The 22,393-nt window shown below is 34.4% G+C and overlaps 1 protein-coding gene across 1 annotated transcript in view; it reads right to left on the bottom strand.

The window, feature by feature from the left end:
* Positions 1-22,393, bottom strand: part of zranb3 (zinc finger, RAN-binding domain containing 3) — a 120,554-nt gene that overhangs the window by 85,480 nt on the left and 12,681 nt on the right. Inside the window, exons 3-4 of the mRNA XM_056448258.1 lie at positions 4,983-5,001; positions 2,385-2,563 (exon numbers count right to left, since the gene is read on the bottom strand). Of these exons, the coding sequence (XP_056304233.1) occupies positions 2,385-2,563; positions 4,983-5,001 (198 nt within the window). The remainder of the gene's footprint in view (positions 1-2,384; positions 2,564-4,982; positions 5,002-22,393) is intronic.

The raw sequence follows: 22,393 nt of genomic DNA on the forward strand, positions 1-22,393 counted from the left end.
AAGCAGTCTTCTTCCAGCTGTAAAAGTGTGAGATAATTTAGAGTTTGTTTAATATCTCTCCTGGGAGGTGATTAGATTTTGTGTGTCTACGCTGTAATTTGTATCGTGGCGTAATTTTACTTTCGGTTTATATTTCTAGAGGCTGGAAATCTGGTTTTCATAACTTTTCTAAAGCTACTTATAAAGCATGACACAAAGGAGAAGAAGATATATATATAAAAAAATTATAAATCAAGAGATTTCCTCCAAAGTTTTCCGGAGGCTTCTGCGAAGTCATACTCAGTCATAAATTTCATGAATCAATTTTGCCACTATGATTAAACTCAGACACAGTCTGAAAGAATCAATCTTTCATTTGGAGCAAAAAAAAAAGTGTTGTCGGCCACCAGTGCAGACGTGCGCTTGTATGGTCCACTGGATGCCAATGAATTATGAAGTGATGTTCCTCTTTTTGTTGTCAAAGTCTGCTAAAGCTAAACAATCGATTCCCAAGATGGCCATTCGGTGTGTCAGACATGTAGCTGAAATTCACACATCATTTACAGATGTTTATTGTTTACACTAAATGTCAGGGGTTTTGAAGATTTTTAAATATAAATACAATGCCTGAAATATAGTATCCAACGCTAGCGAGATGATGCTTCAAAAGAACTAATTAAATATTTTAAGAATATTAATAAAATACATGTGTAATAGTTCATGTGTAATAGTATAATTCATATTTTCGACTGCAGCAATAGACTTTACACATTAAATAAACATTTTAAGGTATTTTGGGCAGTGCGGTGGCGCAGTGGGTAGTGCTGTCGCCTCACAGCAAGAAGGTCGCTGGTTCAAGCCTCGGCTGGGTCAGTTGGCATTTCTGTGTGGAGTTTGAATGTTCTCCCCGTATTGGTTTCTGTGCTGCTGTTTATCCCACAGTCTAAAGACATGCGCTATAGGTGAATTGAATAAGCTGTATGGGTCGTAGTGTATGAGTGTGTGTGTGTGCATGTGAGAGTGTATGGGAGTTTCTCAGTGCTGGGTTGCAGCTGGAAGGGCATCCGCTGTGAGCTAGATAAGTTGGCGGTTCATTCCGCTGTGGCGACACCTGATAAATAAGGGACTAAGCCAAAGGAAAATGAATGAATGAATGTTAAAATTATTGTTATTATTATCGACTGCAGCAATACACTTTATATATTAAATATGTTTTAAGAAATATTTAATTTAAAGTTTAAATAATAAATATCTAATATCTATTAACTGCATATAAAGTAATTTATGAAATATATTTTTCCAAATGATAAAATTTATTATAAATTCTTTTTTAGAAAATTAAAATGCACAATACAAAGCTATTTAAAATATAATAATTTATTATAAAATATGTAGAAATAAACTAACTTTATATAACATAACTAATAGTTATAATAAAAACCTATTAGAAATTACTTTTATTACATTTAAAGTACTAAAATGCATTAAGCATAAACACATAGTATATTTAAATATATAAAATATAATCATTTATTTTATTATTTTCTTTTTAATTTTTGTGATGTACATTGTAAAACAAAATATATTTACTATGCATGTAATAGTCATTTTTATCACTTTATAATATCTACTATATACGTTACAATAAATTATCCTTTAAATATCTTTGCATACAGAGTTCAGCATATATAAGTACACCCCTCAAAAATCTCTTTTAAACTCATATTTTTAATAGTAAGCTATACAATAGTATATTTGTGCATATACATTAATCAGCTTTGAAGCCAAATCTGGAGCTTATCTATCAAAATAACTTACGATAAAATCCATAAACTAGTACACCCAAATTTATGTTACAGAAAAATATTAAATACCAATTTAAAAAAGGGGAAAAATCCTGGAAAGCAAAAAAAATAAATAAATTTAGTTGAAATTTTGTAGGTTGTACTTTTTTTGCAATATTTTGCTTGGATTTAATTGTATTATCTTTCAATTTCTAAATATGTTTGGTGACTAAAATATTATTTTAATAAATATATCTATAATAAATCTGTTTTGTTTAAATGCACCAAACTACATTGCCTGTATTCACTGAGAAATGGATCAAAATATTCAGTTACGCTGAGCACTGTATATTATTATTGTTTAACATTTTAATATTGTACTTTTACTTGATTTACTTTAGCTTAATTTAACTACTTAAACTATGTAAATACAAAATAATTCTACCATTGAAATATTTCAACACAAATTTTAAATGTAATTATTGCTTCATTTTTTACATAAAGTTCACATTAAATAATTTATATGTGAATATCATCTTCCTTAACAACTTCCAAACCAATAGTTGAATTTCTCAATGGATAAAATGGTGTGGTGCTCTGCTGAACCTAAAGCTATCGTACATTGTGTCGGTCTTGCTCTCCACCAAGTTGATGTCTCTGGGGTCGAGTTCAGGAATCCACTTCTCCAACTCCTCGATCCAAGGGTATTTCAGTGAAGATGGCACAACAATCAGCAGAGGCCATTCCTGTTTGAAGATATATGCCACAGAAATGGCCTGGATTGTCTTTCCCAATCCCATCTGACAAAGAAACACACAACAGCCTCAGAAATCTCTACACTCTAAAGCATTCAAGGTGTTTTTAACTCAATATTGGATCCAGTATGGACAAACCCGATAAAAAAATAATTAAGCCCCGCCCCTGAATACAAATTAGCCAATGGCCGTTTAGATTATGATGTGTACAAGTCTATACCTCACTTCTATAATGCACATCTTAAAAGAACCCTCTGCTTTTTTTGGAAATTGATTCATAGTTAAAAAGTATTAGCATTTTTGAATTCATTCTGGTTCTGGTAGAAGCACTTTTAGCTTAGCTTAGCTTAGCTTAGCATAAATCATTAAATCGGATTAGACCATTAGCATCTGGAAGAAAAATGACAAATAAGCTTCTCTTGTATAGTTACATTGTGTACTAAGATGGAAATTGAAAAGTTGCTATTTTCTTTTAGCTTAGCATAAATCATTGAATGGGGCTAGACCAGGGATGGGCAAACTCGATCCTGGAGGGCCGGTGTCCTGCATAGTTTTGCACCAACCCTAATCAAACACACTTGCTTGTAGCTTTCTAGTGATCTTAAAGACACTAATTAGGGTGTTCAGGTGTGTTTGATTAGTGTTGGAGCAAAACTCTGCAGGGACACCGGCCCTCGAGGATCGAGTTTGCCCATGCCTGGACTAGACCATTAGCATCTGGCACAAAAAAAACATTAAGTTTCCCTTCTGTAGTTAAATCGTCTACTAAGAAGAAGATAAACATTGAAAAGTTGCTATTTTCTTTTAGCTTAGCATATATCATTGAATCAGATAAGACTATTAGCATCTGGCACAAAAAGGACCAATAAGTTTCTCTTTTGTAGTTACTTTTTGTACCAAGATGGAAGTTGAAAAGTTGCTATTATCTTTTAGCTTAGTTCAGCATAAATCATTAAATCAGATTAGACTATTAGCATCTGGCTCAAAAATGACCAAAGAGTATCTTATCTATAAATCGTGTAGTAAGACGGAAATTGAAAAGTCGCCATTTTCTTTTATCCTAGCTTTGCATAAATCATTGAATTGGATTAGACCATTAGCATCTGGTTCAAAAATGACCAATAAGTTTCTCTTCTGTAGTTACATTGTTTCGTAAAATGGAAATTGAAAAGTTGCTATTTTCTTTTAGCTTAGCATAAAAGACAAGAGATTTTCTATTCTGTAGTTACAAAGTTTTATAAGACTCAGACGTAAATTGAAAAGTTGCTATTTTCTACACGGACAAAAAAATAAAAATCAAGGAATTTTGATGCAGCAGGGACAAATTATATTGTCTCATTGCTCATTGACAACATCCATTCTGCCAGGTTTCAGAGATATGCGTTGGCATGTAACTACGTCGTCTCATTTATTGCAAACCATTGCGATACATGCACATTTGCAAAATTTCGATAATTTCGATAATTACACAGCCCTAGTGCTTTATAAATAAATGAAACTTTAAACTTGTAATTTTGATCATTTTGTTGTCCATCTTTGTTGCCCATTCACACTAAACACAATAAAGGTAACGATAAAGCTCAAAAAATCATTCTGAACATAAAACAACAGCAGAGTTCAGACTACAACTGTAACGATAAATATCTAGGAAACTATATAATTGGGATCACTTCCGAAATGATTTTCTCACAGCTAATAAACAATAAAACACTGACAGCCAGTCAGAATCCTTTGAAATATAAAAAGTTGGCAATTTAAAGCCACATCCAACATTTTGGAGAAGCACACCACTTGATCTTAAGCCCTATTTTTAAAGATTATTTAAAGATCACGACTATCTAGAAAACAATTGGTTACATCATGAGAAATAATGCTAAAAAAATATATGGAAACCAGGCTAGCCAGGTATCCAGTTCTAGTTTCAGTTTCATTTGAAAATGCTGGGGAAAATAGGTTTTGATTGCTAGCGTTGTTTGATTAGATTAATACGTTTTAATATAAAGGTTGACTGGTCAGATGTGCTAGTAGCACAAGGACATCTGAGGGTTGTAAGGGGTGATGCTGCATGAAAAAGCATAAACTAAAAATAAACAGATTTTTATCGTTCGTCAGTGTTGACGCAAATATATTTATCGTTAAATTTATAGTTATGGTGTTTGGTGACAACGGGAGTTAAGAGTTTGCAACTTTGTTTATCTGTGTTAGCAACAGTTACCAAGGAGGGGTGGGACTTACAGATCATTGGGTCAATCCTTGGGTTCAAAATTTAGTTAAAAAAAAAAAATTCGTAAAAAAAATTCGTTAAAAATATGTAATTTTTTTTTTACTCAAAATTTACTCAAATGTATCCAAAAGTGGTTTGTCCATATTTGATGACCCAAAATTGGGTTTAAAAAAAAACAACATTTTTTTATTTAAAGTTATAAACAAAAGACAATCATATTAAAACGGAGCAACGTCTTACCTCATCCGCAATCATGCACCTGCAAGACACAAAGCAAAAACACCATTGTCATGCTGTAAACAACAAGCCTCTGCATCCCGTTTTTAATTTCTCCCCCAAAGCGACGTCCGGAGAGGCGCGTATTGATCCAGGCAATATTGTGAGAGCTGGCCTTCCTACCCAGTGCACATTGCTCAATATCATTTCCAGCTCACCTGAAGTCGACGGGCAATTTCACAGCAGACGGCATGGAAAAACTCGATGGTGAAGCCGCGCGGAGGGGTTTATTTAAAAATGCCCATTCATTCAAGACCCCAATAAACAACTAATATAGGCCTTGAATCAATCAAGCTGTTCCCCCTAAATGAAATTTACCCAGCATCCCGAGCTCAGCGTGTCGTCGTGGAGGATGTGGCTGATGCGGCTCTTAAATCAATGTAGAAAGAAAATGCGTTTAGTATAGATCCCCCATTGATAAGAGCCCAAAATGTGCACAAAATGGGATCATTTTATATACTCTCACTTTAAATTAACAGGATGTTTTTGTTAGTGTGATATTAAATCATTTTGACAATATCCCAGAAAATATTAGTATTTTATTGTTAATATATACTGACATTAAATAATTGAATGAAAATATGTTTACACTAAAACACAAACAATTCTGACTAAATGTTAAACACATGACATTAAAGAATTATATAAAAAAAATGTAATGTATTTTCAAAAATATTGTTAGTTAAATAAATAAATAAAGAAATGTCTAAATATTTAAATTGTAAAAATATAATAATATAATATTTATAAATTATTTAATTCTGAATTTATGGTATTTAATTTTAAGGGTTTCTGTATACACGTTTTTGGAGTTGGACACTAAACATATTCTGCACAAGACATTTTTTTCTCAACATTAGTATTAATAAATGACCATTTTTCACAATTCTTGTTTAGCCATCTGATTCTTTGTTAGTTTTATTAGTGTCGTTATTTTCCGTGTCCACTGCATCACTTTTGGCATATATAAATGTTTAAATATGGCTAAATATGATTATACAATGTTTAAATACTAATTTTAAATAAGTAAAATAAACTAAAATTAAATACAATAAAATCTAAATAAAATAACGTAAATTATAAATAAAATATAAACAAACAAAACAATTTCCCAGAGATGGGTTGCGGCCGGAAGGGCATCCGCTGTGTAGAACATGTGCTGGTTAAGTTGGCGGTTCATTCTACTGTGGCGGTTCATTCTACCCGGATTAATAAAGGGACTAAGCCGAAAAGAAAATTAATGAATAAATGACAAACCAAAACAAAACAAAATATAAATAAAATAAAAACAAAATAAAAAATACAACAAAATCCAACAGAGTGCAAAACAAAACGCAAAACAAAACGAAATATAAAAAAAAATAATAATAAAAAAAAAATACAACAAAATGCACCAAAACAAAACGCAAAAAAACAAAAATCAATGCAAAACAAAATGTAAGGTTAAATAAAACAAAACGCAATGCAAAACAGATGTCAACGCAAAACAAAACCCAATGCAAAACAAAATAAAATGTAAATTAAAACAATACTCAAAACAAAATGCAACACAACGCAACGCAAAACAAAATGCAACTCAAAACAAAATGCATCGTAAAACAAAATGCAATGTAAAATAAAACACAACAAGACAAAACGCCCTGCAAAGCAAAATGCAACGTAAAACAAAACGCAAAACAAAACCCTACAACGGCTGGGTTGCAGATATCTGCAGTGGTCTGGAGATCCAGCTTTGCATTGTGATCATTAGTGAACATTACATGACTTCACGATGACCACCTTTTATACACTTTTACTGCAAGATAAATGCAGTTTTTCCCAGCTGCAAATAAAAATCTGAGTCCTGCAGAAACATCTTCAAGACTCCTGCGCTTCTGGTTAGCGAAATGTCACAGTCGCCTGAATCCATTGTTCAAACAGCGGCTCTACTCATTAGAGGAGAGATGTTTCCTCTTTTTCATCTGGCTTTCTTTCTCCCCTTTTCTTTAAATAATGCCGAGAGACACTGATCTTCTGCGGATTCTTTCAGGGGGAGAAATTTAATTGCTCGCCGTTCAAGGATTTACTGGGAGCAAATGAAGCGGAGACACGCAGGGCCACAGAATGAAAGAGTCGAGCGCCTTTTTTGTTTATTTGCTCTTTTTTTTCCTGCTTTATTATTAATGTGGTGGTGACGTACGGGACGGCCGCTATAAACCTGTTCCCTTGACAGAGTTTAGCTAATGCTGAGGCCACATTTGCATACAGTAGACAAATAGTGTCTTTTTTTAAACAATAGCTCGGCAGATTGAAGGATAATGAAGAAAAGTGTAATGTAATCTTTTTTTTATCTGACCTGAATCATTTCTATTGGCAAAAATTGCCCAGATTTTTTGTATTTGTATTTATTTTTTTATAACTTAGAATTTTGAAAATACTGTGCAGATGAAAATTATGGTAAAATCCGAAAGAAAAATATACTAACATAAAATCGCTATTACTATCCATTTAATATGATATTATGATACATGTTATTATGACACAGTTAATAAAACATTCATAACATGCATATACTTAATTTAATATCATAAATAGTATCAATAATAATTTATTTATTATTAACATAGTAATAACACTGGTATAGCAATTATTACAGTACAAACTAATATAACATTTCTATTACTATCCATTTAATATGATATTGTTATTACGACACTTAATACAACATTCATAACATGCGTATACTCAATTTAATATCATAAATAGCATTAATAATAATTTATATATTTACTACTAATATAGTAATAACACTGGTATAACAATTGATAATTGTAAAACAGTAAACTATATATAAATATATAATGCTATTTATTACATATATATATATATATACATATACATACACATATACATACATATATATGTAATAAATAGCATTATATAAATAGCATTATTTATATATATATGTATATATATGTATATATATATATATATATATATATATATATATATATATATATATATATATATATATATATATATATATATATATATATATATATATATATATATATATTTCATAATAATATTTTACAGTCAAGGATGAAATTACTCATACCCCTGGAAAATTCTCACTTGGTTATATCATTCAACCAGCAACCAGAAATGACACAGGCTTCTCTCAAAAAACACAGCAAAAGTGATAAAGAAATGGTTAGCAGACAAAATAAATTACATTTGGAGTGGCCTAGCCAGACTCCTGACTTAAACCCAATTAAGAATCTGTGGAGGGAGCTAAAGATCATGACGATGGCAAGGAAACCCTCCAACCTGAAAGAGTTGGGGCTCATCTCTTAAGATGAATGAGCAAAAATACATTAATAGCAATTAAAAATGTATTTATTTACTATTAACATTGTAATAACACTGGTATAGCAATTATTACGATACAAAATAATATAAAATCGCTATTACTATCCATTTAATATAATATGATGGTACATTTGTTATTATGACACTATTAATGCAACATTCATAACATGCGTATACTCAATTTAAGATCATAAATAGCATTAATAATAATATATAATTTATTTATTTACTATTAACATAGCAATAACACTGGTATAACAATTATTACGTAAAAATGGCGTGATTTCAACAGTAAAAAAAACTGTAAAAATGCTACAGTACAAATCCGTAACCTGGTTAATGGTATGTTTCCTTAATATAAACGGTGAATAACCGTAGATTGACTTTCCCAAAATTCCCTGTATGGCACATCACTTTTTATGCTTTTTGTTGACATTACTATGGACATTTTTAGTTGTTTCCCCATCAGTTATGTAAATTAGAGATTTATTTTACATTTAATGTTGATAAACAATGTTTATTTTATGACTTTAATTTAATGCGTGTTACCATACTGGTGTTTAGTAGCTGTGTGAATGACACTGAGCACCTTCTATATACACTTTTCTGCTGGTGGGAAATGTTGTTTGTGATGAGCATTGGTTCATTATGTAACTTCCTTATCACCACCTGCATATGGGTGTGCTACTGTGTAACAAAAGATGTGTAGGTGTTGGTAATTCAAAATACAAACATATTAGCTCTATAAATTAATAAAATACAGTAGTTTACCGTAAAAATTTGAAATAAATTTTACGGTTTGTAATGTACTTTTAACAGTAAAGTACTGACAATCACAGCTGCCGTTTTTTTACCGTAAATTTTATGGATTTACTTTTTACAGTGTAGAAAAATAATATAAAATTGCAATTACTAATTATTTAATATGATATTTTGGTACATTTGTTATAACGACATTGTTAATAAAACATTCATAACATGCGTATACTCCATTTTATATCATAAATATCAATAATAATAATATATTATTTATTTACTATTTATATAGTAATAACACTGGTATAGCAATTATTAGTGTAAAATAATATGAAATTGCTATTACTATCCATTTAATATGATATTAGGATACATTTGTTATTACGACAATTAATACAACATTCATTGCATGCGTATACTTAATTTAATATTATAAATAGCATTAATAATAATTTAGAAAGCAAAATATTTAAATATTAAATAATTAGTAATACTAAAATAATACATTTGTTATATTTTAATTTTTGCAGTGAATTATTCATACCCCTTAAAAATTCTCGTTTGATTATATTTATTCAACCAGCAACCAGAAAGGCTTCTCTCAAAAAACACAGCAAAAGTGATAAAGAAATGGTTAGCAGACAAACAAAAAATTACATTTTGCAGTGGCCTAGCCAGAGTCCTGACTTAAACTCAATTAAGAACCTGTGGAGGGAGCTAAAGATCATGATGATGGCAAGGAAACCCTCCAACCTGAAAGAGCTGGAAGTCATCACTGAAGATGAATGGGCAAAAATACATTGAAGACATGCAAAAAATGTATTTAATTGTCGTTATAGCCAATAAAGGCTTTTCTATTGATTATTAGGAAGGGTATGAATAATTTTGGACATGCCACTTTTTGCGCAAATGTAAATAAAGGCTAATAATCTATTCCCCTTCACAATGATGCCTTTTGTACATCATTTTATTATCTTTTGAAATAAGCCCCTGTCATTTACAGTCAAAAAAGACTTGCTGGTTCATTAAAATAAATTAATTAAAAACCAAATAATACAAACAATGCTTCAAATATAACGAAAATATATATATACAACTTACAATTATATAACGAGGACACTCATAAAATGTCTTTGAATAAAAAGATTAGAAATCTTAAGTGTATTTCCTGGCTGATTCTACACTAAAACAGCCACTAGATATCAAGGCTAAACAGCGTTAACATCACTTTACCATCAAACAGACCAAATACTTTCAGTTCTGAAGGTAATAATGCGTAAACATGAGCTAATTCAGCCCTGTTATATTGAGTGTTGATGAGAGAATGAAGTGAGCTGTTGAATGTCCAGCAGTGACAGAGGAGCTAATAAAGATGAAGAGCAGAGAGTCTCTCTCTCTCACACACACACACACACCATCATCTTCATCATTTTACTGTCAAAAGCATGATCTACTGCCTCTGTCCTTACGATGACCTTGTGTGTGTTACTTTGCGTGTATGTTTGTGTGTTACTGAGTGAATGTTTGTGTGTGTCTGAATGTTTGTGTATATATTTGTGTGTCTGTGTGTATTTGAGAGCTTCTCTGTACATTTGTGTGTGTTTGCATGTCTCTGAGTGTGTGTGTGTGTGTGTGTGTGTCTTTATGAGTGTCTGTGTCCATGTTTGTGTGCGTGTTTGTGTCTGTTTGTGTATGTTGTGTGTCTCTCTGTGTTTGTGAGTGATATTTGTACGTGTATGTTTGTTTGTTTGTTTGTGTGTTTGTCTGTTTGTGAGTGTCTCTTTGTGCATGTTTGTTTGTGTTATGTGTCTCTGTACGTGTGTGTTTGTGCGTTTGTTAGTGTCTGTTAGTTTCTGTATCTCTGAGTGTCTGTGTGGGTCTTAATGTGTGTGTGTTTGCGTGTCTGTATGTGTGTTTGTGACTGTCTCTGTGTACACGTTTGTCTGCGTGTGTGTGGGTTTGTAAGTTGTTTTTGAGTGTCTGTTTGTGTGTGTCTGTGTGTCTCTCTATGAGTGTGTTTGTTTGCATGTTTATCACTATGTGTGTGTGTGTGTGCGTGTGTGTGTGTGTGTGTGTGTGTGTGTGCGCGTGTGTGTGTGTGTGTGTGTGTGCATGTGTTCGTGGGTGTCTGTTTGTGTGAATCTTTGTGAGTGTGTGTGTATCTGTGTGTGTGTGTCGCGCCTGCACACATTAATCACTGTTCTTTAAATAATGGTGTCCTCCAGTGACGCAGAGCTGCATCCTGAAGTGTCTTTGTCTGATTCTCCAGTCAACAACTCTGCCAACATTACTCTAGTACAGTTTTCAAATGCTACTATTCCAGCTTGTGGAGTTCATTAACTGCAAGGCTGAAAAAACATAGATAATGCAGTAGTAAACATCACATAGAAAATATTTATAATATTATATGTGTGAATGAAAGTGTATGGATGTTTCCTATAAGTGGATTGCAACTGGAAGGACATCTTCTGGAATAGTTGGTGTTTCTTTCCGCTGTGGCGAGCCCTGATGAATAATAGGGGTGTAACGGATCACGGTTGATTAATACATTTTTTACTTGTAGATTAATCCTAAATTATAACGATCACAGAGAGATCACCTCTCATGTCATTCAAATCACATTTATGAAAGAATTTAGGCTTTCCTGTAAAATATAATGATGACGGAAAAAGTTGTTGATGTTGTTATTATTTGGGAAGTGATGGGTTTCTAAGGTTATTAAAGGTGTTTTCTGCATTACCTGCATTAATGCATTCAGTGTAAGCTGCACGATTAATCATTAAAAGATCGAGATCTTAACACCCATGCAACATAAATAATAAATGATGGTGATTTACTTTTGTTTATTAATCGTTCGAATCTGTGCATTCAAATTTGAAAACATCTGAATTCAACAAAAAGATTCAGTTTTTAGTCTTTTGAGTTATGAAGTTACAAACCGTCAAATAACACAGAAGTACTGGGATAAGAGTTTATAGTTTAGATACCACTTTGTAGTTTAGTTTAAACCACTGATGTTTATGGTAACGATTAAAATCACTGTCATATGCTCAAAAATGAAAGTTGTAGGCAGCAATTATTTAACCAATAGGCGGCGACAACCAACTATCAAAGTTATACCAATGAATAATTATTCAGAAATGATGCATCTAGCAATGAAACAAAGTTTTATGAGTGGATAGCTGAATCATTTATTAAAAATGAGACTACAAATAAATATGGGTTGTACAAATTAATAATTTATAGATTGATATATTTATGCTGATAATAAGCATTATCAGCAACAGTAGTAGTAACAGTGATGTTTTCACTGAATATTTTTACTATTTACTTTTATTCAGCTGATTATTTCTTCATTTTATTTTTAATACAATTACAGGTTCTCAGTCCTGTTTGTTAAAACCAAAAGTTTCTTGCAATTGTTTTTTTAATAAATGGAAAGCAAATTAAATTTGTCATCTTCCCCTTTTTGGTTGATCCGAAAAATGGTGCAATCCATGACTAAAAAACCATGAGATTTGTAATCCGTTGCACCACTAATAAAGGGACCAAGTCGAAGGAAAATGAATATTGAGAAATATTGAGGAATACTGAGAAAGTTCACTCAAAAATGAAAATCCGGATCATCTACCCTCCTTTCAACTGTTTTAAACCTGTCCGATTGTCTTTCATCTGTTGAACACAAAAGAAAATATTTTGAAGAAAGTTGGAAAGCAGCAATCATTGACTTCCATAGTGTTTCTTACTACTATGGAAGTCAATGGTTACCAGATTCCAGCGTTCTTCAAAATATTTTTTTTTGTCGTCTTATAACATTAATGCTCTGAAATTAGCATTTTTGTTTAGTATGTAACAATTTCAACTGAAACATGAAAACCGAATAGCCCCTCCTCTTTTCCCCTTTTTACAGCCAATAGCATTTGATTTTTATCAGAGCTCTGCCAGTTAGATTGGTTGAGCTCATGCACATCAAATGAACAGCAAAAGAGAAATGTCTTGAAGTGGATGGGGCATGTCAGATACTAGAGAGCATTTGATTGGTCAGAAGATTTGAAGGTGACGTCACAAAAAATCATTAATCAATTTAGGGCAGAAATGACAAACTTTATATCTTCTAAACGCAAATTCTGGAACACATCAGCTTCTAGATATCCTTAAGACCAACATACTGATATTAACATCTAAAAAAACTACTTTTTTTGATTTCATGGGGACTTTAAAGCTAAAGACACAAACAAAAAAAGTCAAATATAAAAAAATGTGCCTTTCTGCACATTCTAATAATAATAATAATACATAGTACTTTATATACACTCCCCAGCCACTTGTATTAGGTGCACATTACTAGTACCGGGTTGGACCCCTTTTTGCCTTCAGAACTGCCTTAATCCTCCGTGGCATAGATTCAACAAGGTACTGGAAATATTCCTCAGAGATTTTGGTCCATATTGACATGATAGCATCACACAGTTGATGCAGATTTGTCGGCTGCACATCCATGATGCGAATCTCCTGTTCAACCACATCCCAAAGGTGCTCTATTGGATTGATATCTGGTGACTGTGGAGGCCAGTTGAGTACAGTGAACTCATTGTCACGTTCAGGTAGGCTGTGGCATTGACACGATGCTCAATTGGTGCTAATGGGCTCAAAGTGTGCCAAGTAAATATCCCCCACACCATTACACCACCACCCCCACCACCAGCCTGAACCATTGATCCAAGGCAAGATGGATCCATGCTTTCATGTTGTTGATGCTAAATTCTACCATCCGAATGTCGCAGCAGAAATGGAGACTCATCAGACCAGGCAACGTTTTTTCAATCTTATATTCTCCAATTTTGGTGAGCCTGTGCGAATTGTAGCTTCAGTTTCCTGTTCTTAGCTGACAGTGGTGGCACCCTTTGTGGTCTTCTGCTGCTGTAGTCCATCAGCCTCATGGTTGGATGTGATGTGCGTTCAGGGATGCTCTTTTGCATACCTCAGTTGTAACGAGGTTATTTAAATTACTGTTGCCATTCTATCAGCTCAAACCAGTCTGGCCGTTCTCCTCTGACCTCTGGCATCAACAAGGCATTTGTGCCCACAGAACTGCCGCTCACTGGATATTTTCTCTTTTTCAGACCATTCTCTGTAAACCCTTGAGATGGTTGTGCGTGAAAATCCCAGTAGATCAGCAGTTTCTGAAATACTCAGACGAGCCCGTCTGGCACTAACAACCATACCATGTTCAAAGTCACTTAAATCACCTTTCTTACCCCTTCTGATGCTCGCTTTGAACTGCAGAAGTTTGTCTTAACAATGTCAACATGCCCAAATGCATTAAGCTGCTGCCATGTGATTGGCTGATTAGAAATTTGCGTTAACGAGCAGTTGGACAGGTGTTCCTAATAAAGTGGCCGGTGAGTGTATAATAATAATAATAATAATAATAATAATAATAGTTTATGTAATTCAATAATACAAAGACATTTAAAAACTACAGTCCAAAAAACATGATGTTTTTTTTTTTGCCTCATTGCCCTGAACATGAAGGCCACTGACAGACCAATCCAAGATGACTTAATTTGCACTAATTCGCTTTGTTATTTCTCTTTCGTTACAGGCGTTATATTGAATAATCTCTTAATCTCCCCTCCGTGCCTTCATTTGCAGCTCTGATGCAATTATAAGTGGCTGTACAGTATCCTTTCTTCACAGCTTTCCATCTCGGATCAATAGCTATCGATTGGCTCTCGGCCGCGCCGCTCAATACGGAGACAGATATAGTTTAGCTCCTGTGTGTCACATGGTGGCCGCTCGCTAGCCGTTTGATTGGTGGTCCAGAGTTCAGGGCTCATTAAACCGCAGTAATTGTGTCAGCACGGCGTATGCTAATCCGCCCTCATGTAGCATTATATCATCTCATATGATGAATTAGCTTTGGTCACAGTCCATACGCGGGTGCATTATGGCTTTATTAGCATCTTTAATGTAGCATGAGGGTGGTTTGCTAGCTGTTCTGGAGTACCGAGAGCAAAATCAACATCATGCTAGATGGTGCTAGCCGAAGCTGTTGTCTTGAAACTTTTGTACAGACTGTAGCTGTAGAGCTAGTCTTTCTTCTATTTCTAAGTAATGCACACTTAATTTAAACCAATAAACCTGTTGTAAAACTTAGTATTAGCATGCAATGTAATACAATGAGCTTTTTATATGCAAAAGCTAGTCATGAAACTTGTTGCTATGTTTAACTGGCAGAGTTGGGTGTAACTCGTTCCACAGTAACTGTATTACTGTGTATTACAGTAACTATATTACTGCATTACTGTATTCTCATTACATTTTTGAGGAACGCAGTAATGTAACGAATTACATTTTAAATTTGCGTAATTTGATTACAGCTAGCTAAGTCAATGTAATTGCGTTACTTACAAATATAGCTTTTAGAAGAAAAAAATGCTTCTTTTAAATAACGTTTTCAGCTGCAACGTCAGTTAATAAGAGCATTCGCTTTTAAACTGCCGAAGAACGCAAGCTAAAATAGCTGCTGACAAGAGTGGTTGCTTCAAGTGGAAATCAAAAGCATTCTATAGCTGTGTCTCGTTTCAGAGGCGGCATCCACCGAAGGATGCAAACTTAAAAAGTGAGTCCTTCGAAGTCCACACAGGCTGAACTGAGCATTTTGAAATGAGACGATCTAGCCAACAGAGGACAAATCTCGTCATTAGGCAACCATAACAGCTGCTGTTAAAAAGCGCTAATAAATTTGTAATGAGGCAAAACAAGGTATACAGAAGCTGGAAATATATTTCGTTTGATGCATTCATGCACACATAAACATGTAAACTGTCTATAAAAAAAATCACTCTTTCATAAGACTTGTCATATTCTTTTTGTTTATTAACATGTGTTTAAATTTCCACGTAAAATAAACGTAATTACATTTAAACCGGAGTTTTCTTTTAAAAGCATCCTGCCGTTCTAAGCGCGCAACGAATCTTGGGACGTTCGAAGCCGCGAATGATCCACCGGTTGTGTCCTTTATTACTTGGGAAACGAAGGACGCATTTGGAGGCTGCGTTTTAAGGAGCCTTCGAATTTTTTTGAAATGAGACTTTGTCACGCCATGATGACGCAGTGCAATTCGAATGCATCCTTCGGAGGATGCTGCCTCTGAAATGAGACACAGCTTGTGACAATACTCGTTGCCAAGGAGGAAACTAGCACTTAAAAACACGGCGGTCCAACTCACCCTAAACAGGCTAAATTGAATTTTTGTGCAGGATCGGGAGTGAAGGTATCTTCTGAACGTGAAGAGAAGCATAGCTGCTTATAAGGCCATTCACATATGGCGTCTTTTGTGTGCTCAAGTTTATTTCCAATGGAGGCGTGCAGCTTGCGCACACATATTCGGAGCGCATATTGCACGTGCTCGCATTCTCCATGTGCACCAGTTGAAAACCGCGAGTCACGTGACAATAACTGACCAATCAGCTTCATGCTTTATATGAAAAATACACAAATGCTACTGTGTGGTTGCTAGCGTATTTTGGATGATTGCTAGGCTATTGTTTGGGTGAATTATAGGTACTTATTTTAAAAATACAATATATGAATAATTTAAATGTTAAAAAAGCCTAATTAAAAATGTACAACAGGATTTTATGACTAAAGTACAAGTAAAACTGTGGTAAAGCTTAGCATTTAGCCAACAGTGCAAACAGAAACTGAACTGAACTTTATGTAACATCAGCATTATGCTTCAGTATGTGGCTGCTACAGTTTTTTCAGCAAATGCCTTTCATGCCCAATTATTAGAATGAAAAACCACCACAAGTAAGCGTTAAAAATGTTTTTGCAAATTAAGTGTTTTTTAATTGACATTTGGCATTTCCATCAGTCGCTTACGTGGTTGCTAGGTATTTGTTTTGAACCTATTAATGGTATACTTTTCTTAGCTTTTATGAATACACTGTAAAAAACATCAAGCAGCTTCAACTAGTTCCTAGTTTTCAATGTTCTTTTAGTTTCTTGATTCAAAATATTACTTGAACTGTAGTTTTTAGGGGTGACACAGTGGCTCAATGGTTAGTACTGTCACCTCACAGCAAGAAGGTCGCTGGTTCGAGTCCTGGCTCGGCCAGTTGACATTTCTTTTCTGTTCTCCCTGTGAGCGTGTTTTGAGCGTGGAGAGCTCTGTTCTGTGTTTCCTCAGAGCGCTCCAGTTTCCCCCACAGTCCAAAGACATGCGCTATAGGTGAATTGAATAAGCTAAATTGGCCGTAGTGTATGTGTGTGAATGAGTGTGTGTGGGTGTTTCGCAGTACTGGGTTGCAGCTGGAAGGGCATCCGCTGTCTAAAATATATGCTGGATAAGTTGGCGGTTCATTCCGCTGTGGCGACCCCTGATAAAAAGGGACTAAGCCGAAGGAAAATTAATGAAGGGATGTAGTTTTTAGTTTGATTTTAACTTTTAAAATATTATAATATTGTTTGTATATGTGTTCATAAGTGCAGTGAAAAATAGTTATTCTAAATGTTGACTATATTTGAAAAAAAAACCTTCATTTAACATTATTAAAATATATTTTCTGCAAACTTAAATGTGTTCCTAACTAAGGCCAAGCATGAAAAATTTGTTAAATTTCAACATTTTATTAACAGATGCAATTTTTTTTTTGCATTCATTCGATCTAACTTTTTATTAATTGGTGTTTTTACAGTGTACCATTAAAAGTCTGGTAAAACCTGGCATTAGCCACAACTTTAAACAACCACACGCACGCACGCATGCACGCACGCACGCACACACGCACGCACACACACACACAAAATTATCTTTTCTTTTGTAGCAACAATGCCATCATGTTACTTTGCTGTTTTGAATGGTCACTTCAAGGGTGTTTTGGTTGGTTGCTAGTTAGATTTTTTTTTTTAAATATATAAATATAAGATTAAAAAAGCCTCATTAAAAAGCTTCACAAGCTTTTATTAATACCGTTAAAAGTGAAACTGATAAAACCTTAGCATTAGCCACCATTATAAACTAGTTTTTTATTCTTTTTTTGGGAAATACACAAAGCAAAACACATCACTTGGGTGTTTTGTGTGGTTGCCATGTGCTGGTTTTAAAAACATAAACCTGTGCTTATGTAAATAATAATAATACATTTTAGTTAAAGTGCCAAAAAAATGCAAGGTCACTGTACAACATACAGTGCATCCAGAAAGTATTCATAGCGCTTCACTTTTTCCAAAATTTTTTATGTTACAGCCTTATTCCAAAATGGATTAAATTAATTTATTTCCTCAAAATTCTACACACAATACCCCATAATGACAATGTGAATGAGTTTTTGAAATTGTTGCAAATTTAATAAAAATTTAATAAAAATAAAAAACCTGAAAAATCACATGTACATCAGTATTCACAGCCTTTACCATGAAGGTCTAAATTGAGCTCAGGTACATTCTGTTTCCACTGATCATTCTTGAGATGTTTCAGCAGCTTAATTGGAGTTCACCTGTGGTAAATTCAGTTGATTGAACATGATTTGAAAAGGCATACACCTGTCTATATAAGGTCCCAGGGTTGACAGTGCATGTCAAAGCACAAACAAAGCATGAAGACAAAGGAATTGTCTGTAGACCTCCGAGACAGGATTGTCTTGAGGCACAAGGCTGGGGAAGGTTACAGAAAAATTTCTGCTGCTCTGAAAGTTCCAATGAGCACCGTGGCCTCCATCATCCGTAAGTGGAAGATGTTTGGAAAGACCAGGACTCTTCCTAGACCTGGCCGGCCATCTAAGCTGAGTGATCGAGGGAGAAGGGCAGGGAGGTGTTATTCCTCTATCAATCAAATTATTTCTATTTCATAAGCTTATTCATTATTATTTATATGATAATCATCAATTTAAACTCAAGTGACTTTTGAGAAGTCTATGCACATACACATATGAAATCACTTGCAAGTTCACAACTGATTGTATAAACGTTTGTGAATTTTATTTTGTATGTTTGCACGAGTGTTAATTGGGTGTATATGCACGCATCCAGTTTATATTCAGATGAGAGAGTTTTTGGGCGCATATGCATAGATCTAGTTTATATGTATATGTGAGCGTGTGCATGTAGCGAGTTTATATGTATGTGCGCGTGTATGCGGGTGTATGCATGCATCAAGTTTATGCATATACGCAAGTTTCATATATTGTTTTGAACATCCGTTAGTATAGATGTATATGCGAGTAATTTATAGGTGTATAGGTACCGGTTTTATGTATGAGTTCAGTGTTTCCTCTAGGATTTTTCTCCCAGCTGTGGCGGCAGGCCTTTTTTCCACAGATCTACCAACTACCTGTGGCGTTATTTCAATGACAAATGTCATGAGCACAGTATTAGAAGTCGAGATTGCATTCATGTAATACAAGCATGTAATTACTTGCGTGCCAATTTCCTATGTTCGTGCACGAAACTTCTTGCACGCCCTCAAATATACGCTGCTCAAGCTCAGATTTTATTGTGCGCTCTCAAATAAATGCTGCGATTTAGTGCGTTTATGTAGCGAGTATGCCTCCAACATTTATTAGATTTGCTAGGAATATTTGTGAATGTCTCCAATAGACCTACAGAGCGGCATTAATGCGTCCTGAAGTAAAGTGAAACGGCTATAAACTCCAGCAAGATAAAGTCATTGTATGCAGAGCCAAAAACCTTTATCTATTAAGTATAATTATGGAAACTGTGTTCGTCATAACTGAAAGCTACGTCGTGTTTGCTAGCCTCACGCATTACGCACCTGTTGGTCAGTCAGTCAGCACGTCACCATATAGGGTTAAACAAATGACGCACAGCAGTACTACGGTTACAGAAAAGTTTGTGCTGTTATAATTCACTTTCCTTTTAATAAGCTTGGTGCGATTATAACACGCTTTAAAAAACAACACGACTGAATGTTTTGAATGAGAAGCTGTAATGTAGCCGTGGCGGGATGAATTTTGATGTGGCGCCCTGCCATGGAAGAATGACTGTAGCGGAAACCATGGAGTTGATAAGCGAAGTTCGATTTAAATCCTACAGCCTCTTCGCTATTGACCAATCGGTAGAAAAAGGGCCATCTCAGTTTCGTGCACGGCCACACGCTGAAATCTCTTTTTTTTTTTTTTTGCTGTTCGTTTTTTGATCAAATGAAAAAACGAATAAATCCCTCGTCATTTCTTTTTTGTTTTCTGTTTGTTTTAATTCTGTTTTGAGTTAAAAATAGGATAACAGATGAGCATTTGTTGTTTTTGTGTGTCTATTGAATAAACAGAAAAACAAAATATTGACAGTTTTTCTGGTGTTTTGTTTTCCAGAATAAAAGAAATAATCAAGTAAACGGATGGTACATAAACCAACGATATTTTAAGATGCCGTTTTAAATTGTAAAGAAATCAGTGTTTTAAAACTAATGAAGACAGCAAGTAGTCAATATTTAGACATGTTTACGGTATCAAAATATTATAAATGTTTCTCTAAATAAAATACATTGTGCTCAAAGGGGGAAAAAAAGTATATATTTTAGAGCAGTAATCACAATACCGTGAAACCATGATATTTTTATCCAAGGTCAGAATCAGAATCTTATAATGCTTGTTCACTTAGATATGTTTGGCAAACAAAGCATGTCTCATGAAATATATCTACTGAAAGACAGAAAATAGTACTTTACAAACTGTATTGTAAATAACATCAGCATATTAGTTAATAAAATGACTGAAATTAATATAAAAACTGAATAATTATATAGTAGCATAGTGGCTCAGTGGTTAGCACTGTCGCCTCACAGCAAGAAGGTCGCTGATTCGAGTCCCTGTTGGATGCATGTTTTCCCTGTGTTGGCATGGGATTCCTCAGGGTGCTCCGGTTTCCCCCACAGTCCAAAGACATGAGCTATGGATGAATTAAATAAACTAAATTGGCTGTAGTGTAAGGTTGGTCCAGTACTGGGTTGTGGCTGGAAGGGCATCTGCTGCGTAAAACTTATGCCAGAATAGTTGGCGGTTCATTCCGCTGTGGTGACCCCTGATAAATAAAAGGGACTAAGCTGAAGGAAAATGAATGAATGGATGAATAATTAGATATTTACACAAGTAAATAAAGAGATGCAATGATGGGCTAAAAAATCTGATGATTTATTGGTCGAAAATTCCATTTGAGTGCATCCTTAAAGATTTAATCGGCTACAATAAATAAGTTTCACGTTTAAATCCAAACAGCTCATTATTTTAAAATGTGAATCTAATCCCTTATAAAAACAATGGCAAATAAGCAAAAATCTGTTTAGAGATCGAGACCCCAAATGAACCGACTCTGATTTTACAGTAGTACCAACAACCCACTATCAGATTTCAGAGGAAAGCGTGGTAATTTTTTTCACAATCTACTACAGCCTCAGATCTCACTCTTCAAGACGTAAGTGAGGGTTTTATCAAGTAATGGCTGCCGTTCACCTTTTGTGCCTTTCAAGATATGAAAGCAGCCGCGGAAATCTATCTTCTCGACTGGTAACAAGCCGCTGATGAAATCTGGCTATAAGCAGCACAAGCGCGGCTTAAAACACTGCATCATCTGAGCAAGTATCACGCCTCAGTGTGTGCTGTAACACACACACACACACACACAATAAAAAAAAAAAAACGCAATTCTGCTTCAGGGGGATTATTGAATTGCAGAGTGAGAGAGAGAGAGAGAGAGAGAGGTGGGAGATAAAGAGAGAGAGAGAGAGAGAGAAAACGGAAATCGATGCTTTAGAAAACACAGAGTGGTTGTATTCTATTACATGAGAGGCACATCAACTCCGACCGCAAGGTAAAGATTCACACGATTAAGCCAAACAGACTGTGTGAACACATCAACAAACACAGACAGCACTTAACACTTCCTGCCGAGCTGTGTGCGTGTGTTTTTTCATGTGGTCGCGGTCATACACGAACAGGTGTGTCAAAATAAGTAGTTGCGTGATTTTAGAGCATCAAAGAGGGAGACGATCAAAGTTTGGTTTTAAAGTCTGACTACACAAAACTAATCTTGCGAACGTCAACGATAAACGAAACAGCACATTTATGCTTGTTTACACACACGGTTTACAAACTATTTCACTTTCAAACTGCTGGATAATTTTTCCCCAATTTCATGTGGTCGTACATTAACACGTACGTCAAAACAAGTAGTCACATGATTTTAGAGCGTCAACAACAGAGACGATCAAATTTTGGTTTTAAAGTCTGGCTAGCTTCAACGATAAA

Source organism: Danio aesculapii, chromosome 22 (genome assembly GCF_903798145.1).
Source record: "Danio aesculapii chromosome 22, fDanAes4.1, whole genome shotgun sequence".
Classification (NCBI taxonomy): domain Eukaryota; kingdom Metazoa; phylum Chordata; class Actinopteri; order Cypriniformes; family Danionidae; genus Danio; species Danio aesculapii.